Below are 21,165 nucleotides of genomic sequence, written 5' to 3'. Positions count from 1 at the left end.
TTTCAAAAAATCAAAATGAATGCCAAAGTGTCACATTTGAAACTAAAACCAGAATGGGTCTCAGACTTTGGCTTCTGCGACATCCCGTTCGACTTCCATCTAGACAATTCCCAGGTTTCTACTTCCAGCCCTGACCTCCTCCCTCCAGCTGCGTCCTGGAGCTTCTGGAGAGTTCCACCTGGGGTCGCTGCCTTGGGTCCACGAGGGGTGAGCGAGCCCAGCTGGAGGCCGCCCTGCGGCCCTGACTGTGGTCCTGACCGCAACCCCCAGGGACCCTGGGCCAGAACCATCTAGCAAAGCCGTTCCTGGCCCCGTGGCCCGGCCTCCGTGAGATGGTACGTACGTGTTTGGTGTTTCGGCCACGAGCCTCAACACCAGGCACCTGTCCCTGGAGAGACTTGGGCAGACCCCTTGTCTTCCCGCGTGTCTTCCCAGGTGGCAGCTGTCCCCCGGGCTGCGAGCACCGGCTCGGCACGGGTGACCCCAGAGCAGACGCAGGACCCCTGCATTTATCTGGCGACACAACAGACCGTCTGCGGCCCCGGGGCCGAGGCGCCAGGCTTGCGTGTGCTGTTTACACGTTTGCAAAGCGACAGAGGGACCAAGTCACCCACGGGATTGTTGAAACTCTGAGGGGAGGATGGACTGCCGAGCGGGGGAGGGGCTGCACCTGGGGTTTTTGAGCGGGGCGTCCACCGGGTCGTGTAAGTTAACACACACACACACACACACACACACACACACACATCATGCGCACGCACGCACACCCCCCCCCCAACTCGTCTCTTTATTTTTTTTCAACGTTTTTTTTTTTTTTTTTTTTTTTTATTTATTTTTGGGACAGAGAGAGACAGAGCATGAACGGGGGAGGGGCAGAGAGAGAGGGAGACACAGAATCGGAAACAGGCTCCAGGCTCCGAGCCATCAGCCCAGAGCCCGACGCGGGGCTCGAACTCACGGACCGCGAGATCGTGACCTGGCTGAAGTCGGACGCTTAACCGACTGCGCCATCCAGGCGCCCCCCAACTCGTCTCTTTAGAAACCCCACCAGCTCCCACCAGGAACCTCTTGGAGCCAAATGCTCAAGGGGCAGCAAGAGCCACGCAGGAAGCAACAGGTGTTCCCAGGAGGTGCGGGGGCTGCGCGGTGGCCCCGGTGTCACACTCCCTAATGAAGAGTGGGGAGTGGGGGAAGCAGGCCGGAGGGGACAAAAGGGCCAAAGCTCGTTTCCTTCCCCAGACAGCTCCTGACAAAAGGCTGCGGCCTCCCGGGGGCCCCCTGTGCCCTTAGCCCACCTGCCCCGTCCCCCCCGGAGAGCCCACACATCCTTCCTCCCCGCTATCAGCCGCCCTGCCGAGAGAGCCTCCCTGCTGCTGCTCCCGGGCTCTGGCTCCACATGACCGACTCGGTACCTGCCGCCTGGAAAATGTGACTGCCCGTCTAGGGGCGCCTGGGGGGCTCAGTCCGTTAAGCGTCCGACTTCGGCTCAGGTCACGATCTCGCGGTCTGGGGGTTCGAGCCCCCCATCGGGCTCTGCGCTGACAGCACAGAAACTTCCTGGGATTCTCTCTCCCTCTCTCTGCCCCTCCCCTGCTCATGCTCTCCTTCTCTCTCCCCAAATAAACAAATAAAGATTAAAAAAAAGAACTCGCCCACCCATGTATTCTCTCGTCCCTTCCTCCCTCCCCCTGCCCCCCATCCCCACCCCACCAACCCTGAGTGCCAGCTGTTTGCCAGGCACCGGGCTGGGCAGGATTACTGGTTCCAACCAGAGGCTGTCCGTCCCCGGCCAAGCTGATAACTCTGTCTGGCACCAGATTGCCAAGAGGGAGTGTCACCCGGTGTTCCCATGAGGGGTCAAGGGCATCCAGGGAACAGAGGGAGGACCGGGCAGGGAGAGAGGCGGTGGTCAGAGCACCAGCGAGGGGTTTTCATGAAGGAAGTGAACTTTATGTTACACCTGCCAGTGGAGACTGTCTCCAAGGCAAAGAAGAAACGGAGGGCCAGCCAGTAGCTGACCTTCCCCGGGCTGTTCTGTGAGAGGCCAGGGTGCTGCTGGTGGCAGGGGTGGGGGGGTGCGGGGAGCTGGGCTGGGCCTCGGGAGAGCCTCCAGGGGTGCTCGGGAGGAGGAACCTGGGTCTGTGTCACAGAAGTGACAGGCTGGGGGTCCCCCAGGCAGAGGCGCCATGGTTCAGACTTAGCACTGGCCTCCTGCTCCTGGGCCAGGGCTCTGGAAAGTGAAGATAGCCAGAAAGACAGAAAAGAGTTTTTTCGCAGGAGAGGGTGGTGGTGGAGAATACTTATTTATTTATGTTCTAAATGTGTATTCGTTTTTGAGACAGGGGCAGGGGCAGGGGGGACAGAGAGAGGGAGACACAGAATCCGAAGCAGGCTCCAGGCTCCGAGCTGTCAGCCCAGAGCCCGACGCGGGGCTCGAACTCACGAACCGCAAGATCATGACCTGAGCTGAAGTCAGTCACTTAACCGACTGAGCACCGCCCCCACCCCCCGCGCCCCGAGAATTAACAGAGATTTAGAGGGAAATGTTGACCCACAAGGTGTGAACTCCAGAGTGTTGAATAGGAACCTCCGTTTGCATAGATCGTGATTTTGTTTGGAGCGTTTAGAGAGAGAAACCCCTTTCTGTCCCTCTCTTCTTACTCTCGAACGCTCAGGTAAAGCCCAGAAAAGACCTCACGACAAAAATTCTTTTCCTTTTTTTTTTTTTCCTGAGCCCTTTCTTTCTTCTCTCAGGCAATCAGGAAGCCAAGGAATTGTCTGGAACGGGCCAGGTTACCATGCCCTTAATGGCAGAACAGATGTCGTCTCCCTCACAGGCCTGCTCTCACAGTCCCAGCCAGCCTCCCCCCTGCGTCTGTCGGATTCCTGGACCCTGTAGCCCAGCGAGGCACACTCAGGAGGCCTGGGGTCCAGCCGTCCATGATTTTGCAGCTTCCTGGGTGATTCCGGGCAGAAATCACCGCACCCCGGGGCTCGCCCACGGAATAAACCTGACCTGGGAGGGAAGGTGCCAGAACGGGGCAGGTGCGGGGCGGGGAGCCCTCCTGCAAAGCTCAGGGTGGCCCGCGCTGTGGCTCTACCACGGCCAAGCCGTGCAGAAAGACTGGGCCGGGCAGCACCGGGTCAGGGAGAGCCACCGCAGGAACCAAGGAGTCCCCGACGCAGAGGTCGGAGCCAGCCGGAAGGCTGGGCTGTGCACCGGCCACCCGAGGAGGAGGGAGGGGACTTGGGTCGTGTGCTGAGCCCGAGTGTGCATGCATAGGGGTGCGGAGTACTGCCTACCCTTGAACGATGTGGGGGGGGTCGGGGCGCCAACCCCTGTGCAGTCAAAATCTGCGTGGAACTTTCAACTTCCCCCCAGTTTAACCACCAATAAACAGCCTGCCGTGGACCAGAGCTTACGGACAGCATAGCTGGTGAACGTGTAGGTTGCATGTTCTGTGTGTTATATACCGTATTCTTTTTTTTTTTTTCAACGTTTTTTATTTATTTTTGGGACAGAGAGAGACAGAGCATGAATGGGGGAGGGGCAGAGAGAGAGGGAGACACAGAATCGGAAACAGGCTCCAGGCTCCGAGCCATCAGCCCAGAGCCCGACGCGGGGCTCGAACTCATGAGCCGAAGTCGGACGCTTAACCGACTGCGCCACCCAGGCGCCCCAATATACCGTATTCTTACAAGGAAGTAAGGCAGAGAAAGGAAAGTCACGAGAAAGGGGCACCGGGATCCTCAGTTGGTTAAGCATCTGACGTCGGCTCAGGTCATGATCTCATGGTTCGTGGGTTCGAGCCCCTGCGTCGGGCTCTGTGCTCATAGCTCGAAGCCTGGAGCCTGCTTCCGATTCTGTGCCTCCCTCTCTCTCTGCCCCTCCCCCGCTCAAGCTCGCGCTCTCTCTCTCTCACTCTCACTCTTTCATAAACAAACACACAAACCTGAAAAAAAAGGTCTTTACAGAACTGGAAACCTACAGTACAGGGTGGTAAGTGGCTTGGCCTTCTGCCTTACAAAGCCCCGGGGGAGCGAGGGCTGATTTCGACAGCTTTGTAAGTCTTCCTCCCACGAGGTCAGAAGAGGTGATTTCGTAGTTCTCCCCCTTTTCGAGCCCACTCTGACCCCACAGGCTGCCAGACCAGACTGTCCACAGGTCACAGTGTTTGCAGGGTGGGCCTGCTTCCCGGCTCCGCATGACAAAGGCCACCACCCTCCCTCCTGCTGGCTGATGAGTCCCTCGGAAAAAGCGTCCCAATCCACATTCGTGTTTTTTCTTTTTGGCCACTGGCTAATTGCCCAATTACTTTATTTCCCCAGCAGAACTTCAGTCGGCCTGGAATCCACATTCGGGACCAAAAGCCTGTGCCCAGGAAACCTCAGGAGTCAGGGGGGCTGCCTGTCTGTCTGCTTTTCTGTGGCCCCCGTCCAGTCCAAGCCCGACCCGGACTGACCGAGTCCCCAGCTCACTGGGGCCGCCGGGTGTGCCCTGCCGGCCTCAGCGTGAGGCAGGAGCTCTCAGCCTGGGAACTGGATGGCCTGGCTTCAACTGTCAGCCATCCGTGACTGTGCGAGTTTGGCCAAGTGGTCGCCTCTCTGAGCCTCGGTTTTCTTGGCTTTGAAAACGGGAGGTGGGGGTGGGGGAGAGGGGCGCCTGGAGGGGCTGCGTCGGGTAAGCTTGATCTGGGCTCAGGCTAGGATCTCCGGTTCATGAGATCGAACCCCGCATTGGGCTCTGTGCTGACAGTGCGGAGCCTGCTTGGGATTCTCTCTCTCCCCCTCTCTCTGCCTCTCCCTCTCTCTCTTTCAAAATAATAAACAAGTAAACATAAAAAATAAATAAAGTAAAACCGGGGGGCGGGCAGAATGGCCTGGACGGTGCATTTCAGCTCTCAGATCCCTGAGGCTACAGAGTACGGGGTGCGGGGGGAGAATTAGGGGCACCTTGTGGGGCAGTCCCTCTGGGGTGGGAGCTGAGGGCCCCCAGGCTCTCCCCTGAGGGAGGTCCCCACAATCCTGGAGAGCCACCTGCCCAGGTGCCCACGGCCCCCTGAGCACCCGGGCCCAGAAGCCCATTCCTCAGTCAGAGGTGCTGGGTGTTGACTCGCAGTCCAGTTCGCACTCAGGACTCGGCTCTAGAGTCTTCTCCGTGCTGGGAGGCCAGGCCAGTAGCACGGTGACAGGCCTGGGGGAGGCAGAGATTCCAGCAGAGGAAGGTCTGCAGGTCTTTCTGCTTGACTTTCTTCTTGGGAAAGTGAAGTTTCAGGGTAACCGGTCAGTTACCCCTGGTGCAAAAGGGACTTGGGGCACAGGGGGCTCCCAGAGGTGTCGGCGGGGGGGAGCATCCTGTCCGCTCACAGCAGCCTGTGACACCTCGTCCTTGCTGGAACCAGCACAGGGGCCCATCGGCCTCACCGCGAGGCTCCAGCCCCAGGGAGCTCCTGGGGCCGGGATGTTGGGGGCCCGGGGAGGGGTTCCCTGGCATGCAAGAGGCAGCCCAGGTGTTACTTCCTTGGCACCTACTGGCCAGTGATAAGCCACCGGGCTTCCGCTCACCCCGCGGCAAGGGTGATGGACCGTTGCATATTTATGGGACACCAGCTCAGAATAGCTGCCAGGACTAAGGGACACGGTCCCGCTTGCCTGGGAATGTGACACTTCTGCACCTTTTGGCCCAAATGTTTGCATCAAGTAAGTCCCTGCTAATCACTCACCAAGAAAAGTGACAGCTTCCCTTCTGCGGGAGAATGCACTTGGCCCAGAGCGAGCGGGAGGCCTGTGGGGCCGCTGGGGGGGGGGGGGCGGGGAGGGAGGGGTGGCGCCTCGCCATGCAGGGGCGTTCAGACTATGGGAGACGTGAGCTCTGACATGGGCTCCTGCCTGTGAATTACACTAATTCTGCAGATGCGAGGCGGGTGGGGACGGGCGGGGGCGGTGGAGAAGGAGCTGAGGCCCCGATTCTCCTCTGGTCCGGCTGCTGCCGGGTTTCTGTCTTACCCTTCCACGTACCGGGGACATATGTGCCAAAACCCGTTTCCTTCCCTTCGGACGACCTCGGGCAAGCCAGGGAGCAGTGTCGTGGCTCAGTTTCTTTCCAAAACGGGGACAATAGGGCATCTGGGTGGCTCAGTCTCTTAAGGGTCCGACTTCAGCTCAGGTCACAATCTCGCAGTTCATGAGTTCAAGCCCTCTGTCGGGCTCTGTGCTGACAGCTCGGAGCCCGGAGCCTGCTTCGGATTCTGGGTCTCCCTCTCTCTCTGTCCCCTCCGTTCACGCTCTCTCTCTCTCAAAAGTGAATAATAACCATTAAAATTTTTTTTCGGTACTATCTTAAAGCTCTCGGCATAAGGAGAACAATTCTGTAACTACGTGTGGTGACCCATGTGAACCAGACTTACTGTGGGGAGCAGGTGGCCCAGTAAACAAATCAAGTCATTACTTTGTATACGTGAAACTAACAATGTTACATGTGGATTACACCGGAGTGTAAACAAAAGAGTTAATATGTGCAAAGCACTCAGAACGTGTGTAAGCCGCAGGCACTGTTACCATGAGGTTCACGATCAGTGTTATTATTCCTCCAGTTCTAAGCACCGCCCCCTCCCACCATTATTACAGGTTATTACATATTTCATATGCATACGCCCATGGTGGCAATTCCGCCCTTGAGCATGAGAAGTTTCTCTCTTCCTCTGCCTGGGATGTGTGGGAGCACAGAGGCAGGGGGGTGGCGTGGGAGACCTGTCAGTGACGCAGCGAACCTCAGAGGAGGCGGGGGGCTTCCTGGCTGCGGGGCCCCTTGGCGCTCAGGCACAGGCCGTGTCAGAACACTGGGCTATGAGGCCCACATGTTTCCTGCACCTCCCCAAATCCCCTGCGCCACACAGGGGCTTCTGGGGACAGATTTGGGCACTGGCCTCCTGGCCTCCAATGGCTGAGTGAGCCGGGACACCTTCCTTCCCTGGGCAGAGCTCTGGCTGCGTGTCGGGAGGGTACGCCTGCCGCCTCCGGCTGCTGTGAATCGTGTTCAGAGCTTAGAAGGCTTCCTGGCACACAGGGGGCACTCGAGAAACGATTGTTCTCGTTACTGGCATTTTTAGGAAAGCCGTGCCCTGGAGGTGCACTGGGTGGACAGGTGATCAGGGTGGCAAACCCTTATCGTGCACCCACTACTTGCCAGCGGCCGGGCTGAACATCCTCTGCGTGTTAATCCGTTTGATCTCCGGACCAGCCCTGTGAAGTAGACCGGATTGTTACCCATCCTTCAGATGAGGAAACTGAGGCACCGAGGCGTAAGGAACTTGCTGGCTATTAGACCCGCCCCATATTTGAACCCAGCCAGTCTCAACTGTGCGCTTTGTGGCACTGGGGGCTCCCACCCCCGTGGGCGCCATACCTGAGGCTGTGGGCAGGACGAGACTCTGGGCAGCTGTGGCCTCTGTTTTAGGGCATGGAGGGCCCCCAGAATGAAGTTCCTGCCTAAAGAGCTTCGAGTCTGTCATGTGACAGCAAACACTTGCAAAACTGCTCTTCCTGGGACCCCTGGAGAGCCGGTCCTGATGGTCCTGACTGCAGGGGCCTCCTCTGTCATGGACGGGACACAGTCTTCCCAGGGCCTGTGGAGGGGAGCCGGGGTGGGGGGGTGGGGGGCTGGCAGGGACAGAGAAAGGGGCAACATGGGTCCAGGGGCTTCTGGGGAAGCTCGCTGCAGGAACCCAGAGTCCTTCCTGCCTGATGACCAAACGGAGACCCACACTAGCCTCCAGGAGAGACTTAAACGGTCTCCTAATAGGACTCTCGTTCTCCCAGAATAGGCCCCCTTTTTCGCAGACTAGGACTGGGGCAGGGCCAGGGAAGTTCAACAGACACTAAAGTTATCACTGAGCTGCCCAGACAGCAATAGCCAGAGGCCCCGGGCTGGTGCGGCATCCAGACGGGCCTCTGTGCCCTTTCCAGACGGCCCCCTCCTCGAGGCCCAAGGACCGTCTGGCTGCTGAGCTCCCAGGAGGTCCGAGGGGTGTGACCTCCCCCCTCCGCCCGGGCCCAGCTCAGGGCTGCCTATAAAGCTGGCCCGGGCCCGGTCCTCCGCACACCGGGCTGGGACCCTCGCCGAGCCTCCTCGGGGGACGCGTGCGCTCTGACCCCCGCCCCCCCATCCCCGGGCGGCACCATGAGGCCCCTGTGGCTGTGCTGGGCGCTCTGGGCGCTGCCCCTGACGGGCCCCGGGGCCGCCCTGACCGGCGAGCAGGTGCGGGCCAGCCTGCTGCGGCAGCTGGGCCTCCGCGAGGCGCCCGTCCTGGACCAGCGCGACGTGGAGGGGCTGGTCACCCCGGCCCACGTGAGGGCCCAGTACGTGGCCCTGTTGCGGCGCAGTCACGGCGCCCACTCCCGCGGGAAGAGGTTCAGCCAGAGGGTCCGAGGTGAGGTCCCCCTCCCACCGCAGCCCGGTGCTCGTTGGGAGCGGGGAGGCTGAGGCCAGCGGGCCTGTCCCGGGGTGGCCGTCGTGGGGGTGGGGAGCTCCACGGGACTGTGAGCGTGGCTGCATCTGGGGCCCTGGGCTCCGTCTGCACCAGGGGCCCCACTGGCAGAGGCGAGGCAGGAACGACACCCTCGTGGGTGCAGAAGCCCCGTGGGAGGAGGGGAGACAGAGAAAGGGGACTTGGGGCTAGTGACAGGGAGGATGGCCTTGGCCGGTCAGGCGCCTGGAGGCCTGGGGACGAGGAGGCTGGTCCTGAACGCTCTGCAGAGCTGACCGCTGGCGGCCACGTGGCCCGTGGTCAGGTGGCCCCACCGTCAGCCCGGAGCCTCAGGCGTTGGGGACACGGGGCCTGGTGCCTCTGGGGAACAGGAGCTGGCAACAGGCCCCAGGTGCCTCTTCCTCCGGTTGGGGACATTTCACTGGGCAGGAGCCCCTCAGGCAGGGAGTGGAGAGGAAGTCGGGGCTCTTGCCCTCCCTCCTGGAAAGGCCACTCTCAGCTGGTGACCACAGATATCCACGGTGGCTCTCTGCCTCCCTCTCTCCGCTGGCCCTCCCACTTTAGCTGAGCGCCTTCCCCTAAAGAAGGCTGCGTGTCGGGGCGCCTGGGGGGCTCAGTCGGTGAAGCGTCTGACTCTCGGTTTTGGCTCAGGTCGTGATCTCGGGGTTCGTGGGATCGAGTCCCACGTCAGGCTCTGCGCTGTCAGCACGGAGCCTGCTTGGGAGTCCCTCTCTCCCTCGCTCTCTGCCCCTCTCCCTCTTGGACTCGCTCTCTCTGTCTCTCTATGAAAATAAATAAATAAACTTTAAAAAAAAAAAAAAGGCGGCTGTGCAGGTGAGGCCCCGCCCCCACCTCTCCCTGCCTTCCTGGGGGATTCTGCTCACTGGCTCTGGGCCCCGCGCCCTCCCAGCGGGCCTGACCTGCCTGCTGACCCTGCTCCCGTCCCCAGAGGTGGCGGGCAGGTTGCTGGCGGCCGAGGCCTCCACGCACGTGCTGGTGTTCGGCATGGAGGGGCGCCTGCCGCCCAACAGCGAGCTGGTGCAGGCCGTGCTGCGCCTCTTCCAGGAGCCGGTCCCCAAAGCGGTGCTGCGCAGGCTCGAGCGGCTGTCCCCGCACGGCGCCCGCGCCCGCGTCACCGTCGAGTGGCTGCGCATCCACGAGGACAGCTCGAACCGCACCTACCTGGTGGACTCCAGGTGGGGAGGCCGTGGCCGGGCTGCCAGTGGGGAGGGGAGGGGAAGGGGGCGCAGGTGGGCCCAGCAAGGCAGGGTGGGTGGGGGTTGGCGGGGAGTGGGGGGGGGAGGGGGACTGTTGGAGTGGGGACGGGGTGGGTGGGCCCCGTGGGGGGGAAGGGGGAGGTGGAGGGGGCTGGAGGGGGAGAAGGGGAGGGTGGCATGTGGCCTAGTGTGGGGGAGGGGGGGAGAGAAGAGGGGGAGGGGAGGGGGAGGGGGCAGGTGGGCCCAGTGTGTGGGGGGGGCAGGCTCCCCCCAGGGGGTGTCCCCAGCCCCAGCTCAGGCCCCCGTCTCCACGGGTGTCGCAGGCTGGTGTCCCTCCAGGGGAGTGGTTGGAAGGCCTTCGACGTGACCGAGGCCGTGAACTTCTGGCGCCAGCTGGGCCGGTCTGGGCAGCCGCTGCTGCTGCAGGTGTCCGTGCAGAGGGCGCACCTGGGCCCGCGGGCCTCGGGCGCCCACACGCTGCTCCGCTTCGCGTCCCAGGGCCAGGAGGGCACGGGGCAGGGCGAGCCCCAGCTGGAGCTGCACACCCTGGGCCTCGGGGCCTACGGGTAGGCGCCTGGGCCCTCGGGGGCCCCCACGAACGGGCGGGTTGGCGTGCGGTCTCCCAGGGGCGCCGTGGGAATCAACGGACGCGGGGTTCCCCCCCCCCCCCCCCCCCCCCCCCGTCCCGGGACTAAGGCCACGTACTGCGCAGGGTCTGGTTATTGGTGGTTCCCCGTCCGCGGCGCAAACCCCAGCCTGTGCAACGTGACGAGAGCTGGCGGTAAATCTCCCTCCCGGGTGCCCTCCCAGGCCCGTGACCTCAGCTGACCTGCGCCCCTCCCGTCCCCGCAGAGCTCAGGGCGACTGCGACCCTGAGGCGACGGAGGGCGCCCGCTGCTGCCGCCAGGAGACCTACGTTGACCTGCGGGGCATGCGGTGGGCCGAGAACTGGGTCCTGGAGCCCCCGGGCTTCCTGGCCTACGAGTGTGTGGGCGCGTGCCAGCAGCCCCCGGAGCCCCCGACCTTCAGGCGGCCGTTCCCGGGGCCAAGACAGTGCGTCGCCTCGGAGACGACCTCGCTGCCCCTGATCGTGGGCGTCAAGGAGGGCGGCAGGCCCAGGCCCCAGGTGGTCAGCCTGCCCAACATGAGGGTGGAGAAGTGCAGCTGCGCGTGGGACGGGGCGCCCGTGCCCAGGAGGCTGGGGCCTTAGGGCTGGCCGTGGCCACCGAGGTCTCCGATGGACCCGTGCACCGCCCGGGGCCTTGGTGCAGATCTTCCAATTTAGCACCATAGCCCTGGCCCCTGCGGTAACTTTCCTGCCTACGTGCCCCTCCCCCTGTCCTCCTGTCCCTCCGTCACCCCAAGCACTTACAGGAGTAACTAATGCAGCGGGATTGCCAAATTCCAGAAGGAATCCCAGACTGCTCTGTAGAGGATGTAGCCAAGCACGGACAGATGGTCAGCCGGGACCTTCTCTGGCAAATTCGCAACGAAGCTTGGGGACAACACACCCCAATGATGAGAATGGGAGAAACAGACTGATTTACTCTATGGCAGGAGGGATTAAAACACAACCAAAAACTTCCCGTTTCCCCTACAACCGTTTCCCCAACACGTTGACCCATTCTGGACTTTTGTAAACGCCCTTGGGTCCCCCGCTCCCTGGGAGATGGCTGGGAGGGAGGACGAGGGGCGTCCGGCTGGGGGCAGTGGGCAGGGACCCAGGACACCTGGTTTCTGGAGCCAGCAGGGCCACACCTGTGACCTCAGGCAGATGGGGCAGCCTTTGGGCCACCGGGTTCCTCTGAAAAAGGAGGAGGTGGGAATGAGCTGTAAGAGTCATTACCCTCTGGGGCAGGGAGCCCTGCCCTCACCCGCACCTCCCCAGACCCGGCTTTGCCTGTGCAAAGTTAGCTTCTTTCCCCACCCCCGTTTTAGAGATTTTACCACCAGAACCCACGCGTGTTTCCTTTTTTAAAACAAATGTAGCAAAAACAATGGAGTGTCCACCCAAAGAAAATAAAGTGATGTTTCACTGGGTCTCTGCGGTTCGTTGTTTCTAGCACTCTTTACACAAGACGAACGGGGGCGGTAACAGGGAACCAGGTCACGTGATGACATGAAGAGAGGGGGTGACAGACCCCCAACCTCTGGGGTGCCGAAGACAGAAATCGCCAAGTTTGGACTACATTTTGTTTGTGTGTCCTCCCCGGAGTCTCATTCCAAAACTAGTAAACTAGATCGCTCACATGTGCCTCCGCTTTAGAAAGCACGTCTGGGGGGCTCAGTCGGTTAAGCGTCCGACTTCAGCTCAGAGCACGATCTCGTGGTTCGTGGGTTCGAGCCCCGCGTCGGGCTCGCTGCTGTCAGAGCAGAGCCTGCTTGGGATCCTCCGTTCCCCTCGGTCTCTGCCCCTCCCCACTTGTGCTCTCTCTCTCAAAAATAAATAAACATAAAAAAAAGAAAGAATTTAACTCTTATGGGGACACGGCACGGGGTGACAGTGGTGGGGCAGGCAAGCTAACACGTCCTGAGCGCTCCCCATAAACCAGGCCACCTTGTATACGTGACAGCACTTAATTCCTGCAACGGATTCCTTGAGGTAGGTATTATTAGTCCCATTTTTCAGGTGAAGAAATCAAGACCGAGGCGATGCAGATCTGTGGAGAATGCGTTATAAAGCTCCTTCCCGCTGCAAGCCCCAGGAAGCGTGCCGGGCTGACGACCCGGGCATTAGTCACCGGGTCATTTGGAAGCTGCCACATCGGGCAGTCCCCCTGCATTCACCTTTCCCAGTCAGCTGGAGTCCCTTCTGCATGGCTGTTGAAGATCTGGGACTCAGTTTACCCGCAGAGCTAACGAAGAACAACTGGACGGTGGAGGGGAAGGTGGCGTTAGTCTCTGGACAGCCAGGGTCTGAGGACGTGGCAGGCATACCGTTGGAGGTGGGGAGGGAGGCCGTGGCTCTGACCCAGAGATGGCTAGGTCACCTCCAGAAGACAGCCTTCCGCGTGGGATGCTGTGGGCACCAGGCACAGCTGTTTTCTCTACAGGAAGGATATCATACCCTTCTAAAGAATCCTACCAGCTACTCCGTGACCTCTCCGTGGCTCTAAATGACCTGTGGACCCCCAGCCAGTCACACTCCATCAGGGGCAGGGACGAGTCTGTTCGCATCATCCGATGTGAGCTAAAAAACAAATCCAGGAGATTGACTCTGTTTCAAAATGTAAGGACGTGTTCATCAGCGCAGGGAGACAGTGCGGGAGACAGAATATTCTCCCCGAGTACATCCAACCCCCCCAGTCCTTGGAGCCCGTTAGGTTACATGTCAAATGGGATTTTGAAGATGGGATTAAGGTTACAGACCTCACAATGAGGAGGTGATCTTGGATGACCCAAGTATATCTGATCTTATCACATGAGTCCTTCAAAGCAGAGAACTTTCTCTGGCTGGAGGCACAGAGATGAGGCTACTTGGGAAGGTCAATGAGAGGACGTGACTGCCAGTTGACCTGTGAGCTGGACCCGGGCAATGGAGGCGCCTCACCTCCTCTCCTGTCCTTGCAATGTGGCCCCGGGACCCCTCTCCGGGAAGCTGCCCCAAGGACGGCCTTGAGACAGAGATGTGGCGCCGGGACCATCTGGAGGGTATGGGTGACCGAACCCCGTTGCGGCCGCTCTGTGACCTGTTAGGACGTGGCGGGCAGGTGCGGGGGTCCAGCGTCCTGCAGCCCCAAGACAGGCCTCATAGGTCAGTTCCCTGTGTTCACAGCACCTGCCCCCTGCCCCCTGCCCACCTGGAGCGGCCTCTTTCCTCTGTCCCTCCCTGTCCTCCGTGTTGGGGGGCCGGACTCAGATCACAGCCGGGAGCTGCCAGCAGGGTGGGAACCAATAGAGGCAGAAGAGGAAGTCCCAAAGACTTGAAGTGGGGAGCCTGGGTGGCATCCGATTCCTAACTTTGGCTCGGGTCACGATCCCATGTCAAGCCCTGCATCGGGGTCTGCGCAGACAGCATGGAGCCTGCCTGGGACTCTCTCTCTGTCTCTGTGCCCCTCTCCCGCTCACACCCCCACTCTCTCTCAACATAAATAAACACTAAAAAAAAAAAAGAAATCAGACGCAGATGTAATACGTGCCCGATTTGTCAGCCAAAGAGGCGTCGAGCTATACTCCGAAGAGTCACGTGGGATCTCTTTAGGTGGTGGGATTAAAAGCAATGATCGTTTTTCCCTTTGATCACACTACATTTTTCTTTCTACAGCCAACACGAATTGCTGGATTGCTGGAAGAACTGCACGCACAGTGTGCTTTCCTGGAGAACCTCCTCAGTCAGGAAGGGTTGGGGGCAAGGGCTCTGCCACAGGGTTAGCGGGAAGCAGTTCAGAATCCTCCCTGGGTCATGTGTGGGTCACGTCCATTCCTAGAACATGGGAGCCTGCTCATGAGGCCAGGAAGGAGGGCCCCTGGGATAAGCACCTGGACAAGTGGGGGCACTTTGTCAGGGAAGGGGGGCGGGCGCTGTGGGGAGGGAGGAGGGGGGAGGGGCCTCAGCAGCTGAAACCCCCTGAATGGAGGAGGAGGTAGGGGTGAGGGAGGGAGGAGGGGAGGGTGGCCGTCACGGGGAGCCTTTAAAGCCACTACCATGTTACGGCGCCTGGGTGGCTCAGTCGGTTAAGCGTCCGACTTGGGCTCAGGTCATGATCTTACGGTTCGTGGGTTCGAGCCCCACGTCAGGTTCTGTGCTGACAGCTCGGAGGCTGGAGCCTGGAGCCTGCTTGGGATTCTGTGTCTCCCTCTCTCTGCCCCTCCCCTGCCCATACTCTGTCTGTCTGTCTCTCTCTCAAAAATAAATATTAAAAAACATGGGGTGCCTGGGTGGCTCAGTCGGTTGAGCGTCCGGCTTTGGCTCAGGTCATGATCTTGCAGCTTGTGAGTTCGAGCCCCGCGTCAGGCTCTGTGCTGGCAGCTCAGAGCCTGGAGCCTGTTTCAGATTCTGTATCTCCCTCTCTCTCTGCCCCTCCCCTGCTCATGCTCTGTCTCTCTCTGTCTCAAAAATAAATAAACGTTAAAATAAAAAAAATTTTTTTAAATATTAAAAAACAAAAGCCACTAACCACATGTAACTAAGGAAATAACCAAAGAGTTAGGCAAAGGTTTCCTCACAGTAGTGTGAATAATTTTAAAAACCGATGTAAGTTTGTGAGGACAGGGACTTGGCTTTGCCAATGGCTGTTCCCCAGAACCTGGCTTGGTAGGCATCTGTGCAATGAATGGACCTCACTCTGACCTTTGGGACAGCGGTTACATCTGTGTGGCGCGTCCACATAATGGAATGCCAAGTAGTCACTAAGATCTTGTTTCAAATAACTTTTCAGTGGCATTGGGAAATGCTTACTACGTATCTAGTATAGAAATTTCAAGACTGTTACGTTTATCATTTATTTCCAAAGATGGAAAAGTCTATACGCCTGTAAAATAAAACGTTAAGGAAATACACCAACAATGTTTCCAAAAAACTATCCCTAGGAAGTGTGATTGTAGGTGATTTTGACCCTTTTTAACTTTTACTGTTTTTGTATTTCCCGTATTTTCCTCAATATGCATGTATTCCTTTCTTTTTTGAGAGAGAGAGAGAGAGAGAGAGAGAGAGAGAGAGCGCGCGCGCCGGAGCAGGGGAGGGGCAGAAGGAGAAAGAGAAATCTTGAGGTTTCAGGCCCAGCGAGGAGCTCCATCTCAAGAGGTGGTGAGATCATGACCAGAGCGGAAATCAAGAGTCTGATTGACCTGAACCCCCCAGGCACCCCTGCCTGTATTCCTTTTCTAATCAGAAAAAGTTATGGGGCACCTGGGGGCACTCAGTCTGGTTAAGCATCCGACATCACTCAGGTCATGATCTCACCGTTCTGGGTTCAAGCCCCAAGTTGGGCTCTGTGCTGACAGCTCAGAGCCTGAAGCCTGCTTCAGATTCTGTGTCTCCCTCTCCCTCTGCCCCTCCCCTGCCCAGGCTCTGTCCCTCTCAACCTCAAAAATAAGTAAACATTAAAAAAAATAAAAACAAATAAAAACTTTTAATATAAAAATAGTGAACATTTGGCCTGCACCTTTAAGGGTGCAAGAACTGAGAGGGTGGGGCCTGCTCAGGGGGAGCAGGTAGAGGAAGCTCCCAGCCCAGGGAGGGGTGCAGGGAGGGGGCAGGGGCGGGGCTGCGGAACCGCCGGCAGACCGGGGCTGGGGAGGCCACGGTCTCTCCCGCTCCTGCGAACCCTTCAGGGATGCTGCGTTCTTCCTCCGTATTTTTTGTCACCCGGTCCCCGAGGCCCCTTACTTACACCTTTACTGCGGATGGAAGTGGAAACCGCCGGTGTGTGGGGCGTATACACCGAGTGGTGGGGTGGCAGAGGCATAGACCTCCCTGTACTTGGCGGGGCCCTACCTGTACCCAGGGCGCAGGGGGCGAGAGTACCCGGCCCTGGGGGTCCCAGACAGACCAGATTCGGCTGCTGGCCACGCACAAAATCAAAGGCAGAGAGAGACGGATGGTGGGGAAACAGGAAAGGAATTTATTTCGGTGAGACCACCACCCGGAGACTGCAGACTAGGGTCTCAAAGACCGTCTCCAAAGTGCTCAAAGCATGTCCAGGTTCATATAAAGAAAGTGTGGGACACAGGTCGTGGGTCCGAGCAGGTGGGCAGTGAAGGTCAGGTCACCACGGTCTTGGGGTCGGACACCAGGCTCAGGGCGGTCCCTGCGCTCCAGGGGGAAGTCTCGGTTCCCACGGGGGACGCTCTGCCCGCAGGTGGGTGCCTGGGTGATCAACCGGGAAGGGCGAATTAGGAAGCACAGACGGCGGTCGACCGGCAGGGGGCTGGCCGCCTCCCTACTTCAGGAGTCCATCCTCCCAAGCACCGGAAAGGAGCCTATCCACCACGCCTCGGGACCAGTTCCTGGGAGCCCTGCAGGTTCCAGCCGAGGACCGGCTGCTCGGCCACCACGCCCGCGGGCCGGGAGCGAGCGGGCAGCTGGAGCTTCCAGCGGCAGCCCCGCTCAGCCGGGTGCGCGCCGCCGCTAGCCGGCCCGATCCCCGCCCCATTCATCCCTGCAACCCGGTGACGCCTCCCGCCCACAGTCGGCGGCGCCGGTCCGCCCCAGGCACAACTCTGGCCACACTTCCGCCTGACCCGCGCCCGGAACCCCCGGACGCCTGGAGGAGCCCCCAGACGAACACGCCAGCTGGGGACGCGACTTCCGGCCTCCGCTCCGGAGGTTCCGACCGCCCAATCCCGGACGCAAGGGGCGGGCACACGGCCCGAGCTCCCAGCCGCGGACTGGTCCGTCCGAGGTTCTGGCCGCGGACTGGTCCGTCGAGCTTCTGGCCGCGGATTGGCCGCCCTCGCGGCGCCGTCTGCCGCGGAGGCAGTGGGGAGGGGTCCCGAAGCCGCCGGAAGCCCCGCGGGTCTGGCTTCCGGGGCGCGCGCGGGCCTCTGGGGCTCTGTCGGCCCAGCGTCGTGCAGCTCCCGGGTGGCGCCGAGCCCCTTCCCGCGGTCATGAGCGTGGGCTTCATCGGCGCGGGCCAGCTGGCCTGTGCGCTGGCGCGGGGCTTCACGGCCGCAGGTGAGCGCGCGGGGGCGGACGGGCCGCAGCCCAGTCCGGGACTCCCGGGGGCGCCGGCTGACGGGTCCCGTTCTCCGCAGGCATCCTGTCGGCCCACAGGATCATAGCCAGCTCCCCGGAAATGGACCTGCCCACCGTGTCCTCGCTCCGGGTAGGCGGGGCCGGGGAGGCCGGGGCCGAGGGGCGGGCGAGGGGGCGGACGGCGCGGGGTGGGCCCGACACTGATGGAGGCCGAGGTGTGCTAAGCGCCCGGCACACTGATGCGCGGCGAACAAACTGCCTAATTCACCTGCTGGCAGTGCGACGCTAAGGTGCTCAACCACGCTGAGCCTCAGTTTCCTCTTTTGCAAAGCGGAGCCCACGGTAGCCCCTTTTCGGAGTTATTCTGAGGCACGAGTGATCGCTGGGAAAGCTGGCTGAGTTAGTTCTTCACCCTAAATCTGGGCAGCTCCCAGAACTGGAGGGCCCCGGTTTTCAGTTCGGAGTCCAAAGCGGAGGGGTGACCTCCGGGTCGCCCCTGGACCACGCGGAGACCGCGCGGCCTGGCGAACAGGTGTCCATTCATGGTCCAAGGCTGGACCCAACTCCTCTGTCTCCCACTGGCGCTCCCGGTTCACCTTTCCCTTTGCCTGCGCCTCTTTCCATGCGAACCCCTGGATGGGAGACAGCTGTTTCCTGGCTGCCTCGGAGAAGCTGGTCCGTATCTGGTATTTAGCTCGCCCGCCTAGTAGTGGAACCGGGGACTTCGGGCCCCTGGGGGGAGGGGCAGACTCCCCAAGGGACAGGAATTCCAGGCTGCAGGGGCAGAGTGGGTTTGGCAGGGGCTCGCTTGCTCCCGGAGAGGACCTGGGCCCAGCGAGGCCGCCCCGCGCCCTGAGCCTGGACCATCTCCTCCTGCAGAAGATGGGCGTGAACCTGACCCGGAGCAACAAGGAGACGGTGAGGCACAGTGACGTCCTGTTCCTGGCCGTGAAGCCGCACATCATCCCCTTCATCCTGGACGAGATCGGGGCGGACGTGCAGGCCAGGCACATCGTGGTCTCCTGTGCTGCCGGTGTCACCATCAGCTCTGTGGAGAAGGTGCCCCCTCTCTTCCCCGGGGTGCTCCTGTGGGAGGGGGCGGGGTGCCGGTGGAAGCTGCGCCGCAGAGACTCACTTGGGCATCTTCCGCGTCCCAGAAGCTGATGGCGTTCCAGCCGGCCCCCAAGGTGATTCGCTGCATGACCAACACGCCCGTGGTGGTGCGGGAGGGCGCCACGGTGTACGCCACGGGCACCCACGCCCTGGTGGAGGACGGGCAGCTTCTGGAACAGCTCATGAGCAGCGTGGGCTTCTGCACCGAGGTGGAGGAGGACCTGATCGACGCTGTCACCGGGCTCAGCGGCAGCGGGCCTGCCTACGTGAGGCCCTCTGGGGACGGAGGGTGGCAGGCGGGCTGTAGGCAGACTGGGGCTGGGGGCGTGGCCAGCTAGCGGAGGAGGTCAGCCTCTGCGGCCAGTTCTGGTCGCCAGTTCCGGTCACCCGGAGAGTGGGCCCTAGGGAATGCCCCGAGTGCCTGCTGCCCTGGGGCTCAGCGAGTGTCCCCGCAGGCATTCATGGCCCTGGACGTGCTGGCTGATGGCGGGGTGAAGATGGGCCTGCCCCGGCGCCTGGCCGTCCGACTGGGGGCCCAGGCCCTGCTGGTTGGTATCTACACGCTGCACGTTCTGGACCGGGGTGTGGGATGGGGGTTCCGTGGGTCCCTGAACTGGGGGTGGGGCACGGTGGGGAAGCCGGGGTAAGGCTGGGGAAGGGCGGGGCTGGTGTGGGGAAGGGTGGAAGTTCCGAAGGCCCACCGGCCGCTCCCGCCCCCCCTCCTTCCCTCCCGCCCCAGGGCGCTGCCAAGATGCTGCTGGCGTCAGAGCAGCACCCTGGCCAGCTCAAGGACAACGTGTGCTCGCCCGGGGTGCCACCATCCACGCCCTGCACTTCCTAGAGAGCGGGGGCTTCCGCTCCCTGCTCATCAACGCCGTGGAGGCCTCCTATATCCGAACACGGTGGGTTAATCTCCCCGTGGCCCGTGGGCCAGCCCCGTCGGGCAGATCCTGCCGTCCCTGGTCCATTAGCGGCGTCAGAGTCTGTGCTCCGGTCAGAGCCACGGTTCATTAGACTTGATTCAGCTGAGAGTTTGCAGGCCTTACTTCGCTAATGCCCACCGTGGCCGTGGTGGCGGGGTGGCTGTGATCTATCAGGGTGAGGAAGGTGGGGCTCAGAGACGACGTCCCCAAGCTCAGGCGGCCAGTACGTGGTGGAGGCAGGGCCGGGGAAGCGTTGACTCCAAACCCGGGGCTTTTCCATGCCGACTCCTCCTGTGACCGCAGGCACCGTGGGGAGCTGCACACCTGGTGGTGACTCACACGTAGCTAAAGAGCACTTCTGAGAAGCTTCCGGGCGTGTTTGATCTGGGGGCTTGTGGTTTGGGGCGGGCTCGGGTTCTTGGGGGCCCGGGGTCGTGCGCACCGGGTGGCCTCGTGAAGCTCGGGCTCCCGTAACCCCCGCGGGGTTCTGTCCATAGGGAGTTGCAGTCCATGGCCGACCAGGAGAAGATCTCCCCGGCCGCACTCAAGAAGACCCTCCTGGACAGAGTGAAGCTGGAGTCCCCCACGGTGTCCACGCTGACCCATTCCAACTCCGGGAAGCTCCTGACGAGAAACCCGGCCCCTGGAGGCAAGAAGGAGTGAGGCCACCAGGCCTCCGATCCCCGAGGGGCTGTGCAGGACCGGGTTCGGCTCCCTAGTGTGCAGGGCCTTGTGACGAATCCTCCTCAGACGTTTTCAGGCCGGGCCACGCTGGTTTCCCATCCCGTCTGTGGGACGCTGCTCCGGGGGTTGATGCCGGCGGTGGGTGGGGGCGGTCCCGAGTCCCACTCGGCAAGAAGGTCTGCAGACCTGCAGCCGACGGCTCCTTCGGTCACGTCCTCCAGCCGGAGCCTGAGGCAGGGTTGGCCTGCTGCCGGGTTGAGGACACAGAGGTACAAACGTGAGCGGGGCTGTTCGCTTTGAGTTACAGACGGGAAAGGTACGAGCAACTTAAAATTGTTCCAATTAGAAAAGTGCGCAGATATTTAACTCGCCTGCTCTAGGTGTCCCATGGAACAAAGTGTTCTCTGGTTTGCTGTTTAGTTGCTTGAATAAAGTTTTATTTTGTATTTCCCTGCTTTTTTTTTTTTTTTTTTTACACGAGCTCTACCCTCCACGTGGGGCTTGAACTCTCGACCCCAAAGTCAGTAGTTGTGCACGTCCTAGCAGCCGGGCCAGCCAGGCGCCCCTCTTCTCTTGTTTTTTTATGCTTAATATTAATTTCTTCTAGGGAACTCCAGGACCTTACTGGGTGCCCCCACCCTTCTGTGGGGAGCACTGTCTAAAGACAAGAAATTGTGGGCTAGACCCTGAGAGCTGGAAAGATACTCTGCTCCGTCCCGGCCCCTGGGAGCAGGTCAGGAGATTGTTCTAGAATGGACCAGAGCTCATGGCAGAGAAGAGCCTAGTGGCTGGGGTGCAGGAAGGGAGGGCAGGAGCCCAGACACAAAGGTGGAAGCTGCCAGCTCTGTCGGGCCTCTTACCTGCTGAACGCTGGGTCCAGACAAGCGCTCTCTGTGGGGGGAATGATTTTTCTCTCACCTTACACAAGATGCCGAGGCCCAGGGGCAGCTCTCATGGAGCCGCTGGTCGCTGGTGGGGCCGAGGCTGGGTGTGCCGTCCACACAGCCGGACTGAACTGCGGTTTCCCCATGCAGGCCAGTGTCCCTCGCGCGTGTCCCCAGGGGCTGGCCGCCTGTGGCATTGGCATCAGCGTCGCTGGGTTCAAG

The 21,165-nt window shown here is 60.9% G+C and overlaps 1 protein-coding gene and 1 pseudogene across 1 annotated transcript; both read left to right on the top strand.

The window, feature by feature from the left end:
- The first annotated feature begins 7,690 nt into the window (after positions 1-7,690).
- Positions 7,691-11,634, top strand: LOC131495940 (left-right determination factor 1-like). Its single transcript, XM_058701114.1, has 4 exons — positions 7,691-8,429; positions 9,436-9,682; positions 10,027-10,269; positions 10,556-11,634. Exons 1-4 carry the CDS (start codon positions 8,180-8,182, stop codon positions 10,911-10,913), a joined length of 1,098 nt encoding a protein of 365 aa, XP_058557097.1. The 5' UTR covers positions 7,691-8,179; the 3' UTR covers positions 10,914-11,634.
- A 5,534-nt stretch (positions 11,635-17,168) lies between these two features.
- LOC131495888 (pyrroline-5-carboxylate reductase 2-like) lies at positions 17,169-20,505 on the top strand (annotated as a pseudogene).
- Positions 20,506-21,165: the final 660 nt, after the last annotated feature.

The sequence above is a fragment of the Neofelis nebulosa genome, chromosome 15 (genome assembly GCF_028018385.1).
Source record: "Neofelis nebulosa isolate mNeoNeb1 chromosome 15, mNeoNeb1.pri, whole genome shotgun sequence".
Taxonomy (NCBI): domain Eukaryota; kingdom Metazoa; phylum Chordata; class Mammalia; order Carnivora; family Felidae; genus Neofelis; species Neofelis nebulosa.
This window is presented reverse-complemented; position numbering and strand designations above follow the sequence as displayed.

What these genes read in the sequence shown, in the direction of transcription:
- LOC131495940 (XM_058701114.1), top strand. Translation starts at nt 8,180, where the DNA reads ATGAGGCCCCTGTGGCTGTGCTGGGCGCTCTGGGCGCTGCCCCTGACG. An exon ending in GTTCAGCCAGAGGGTCCGAG is followed by an intron (nt 8,430 to 9,435) that starts GTGAGGTCCCCC and finishes TCCCGTCCCCAG; the next exon opens with AGGTGGCGGGCAGGTTGCTG. An exon ending in CTGGGCCTCGGGGCCTACGG is followed by an intron (nt 10,270 to 10,555) that starts GTAGGCGCCTGG and finishes CCGTCCCCGCAG; the next exon opens with AGCTCAGGGCGACTGCGACC.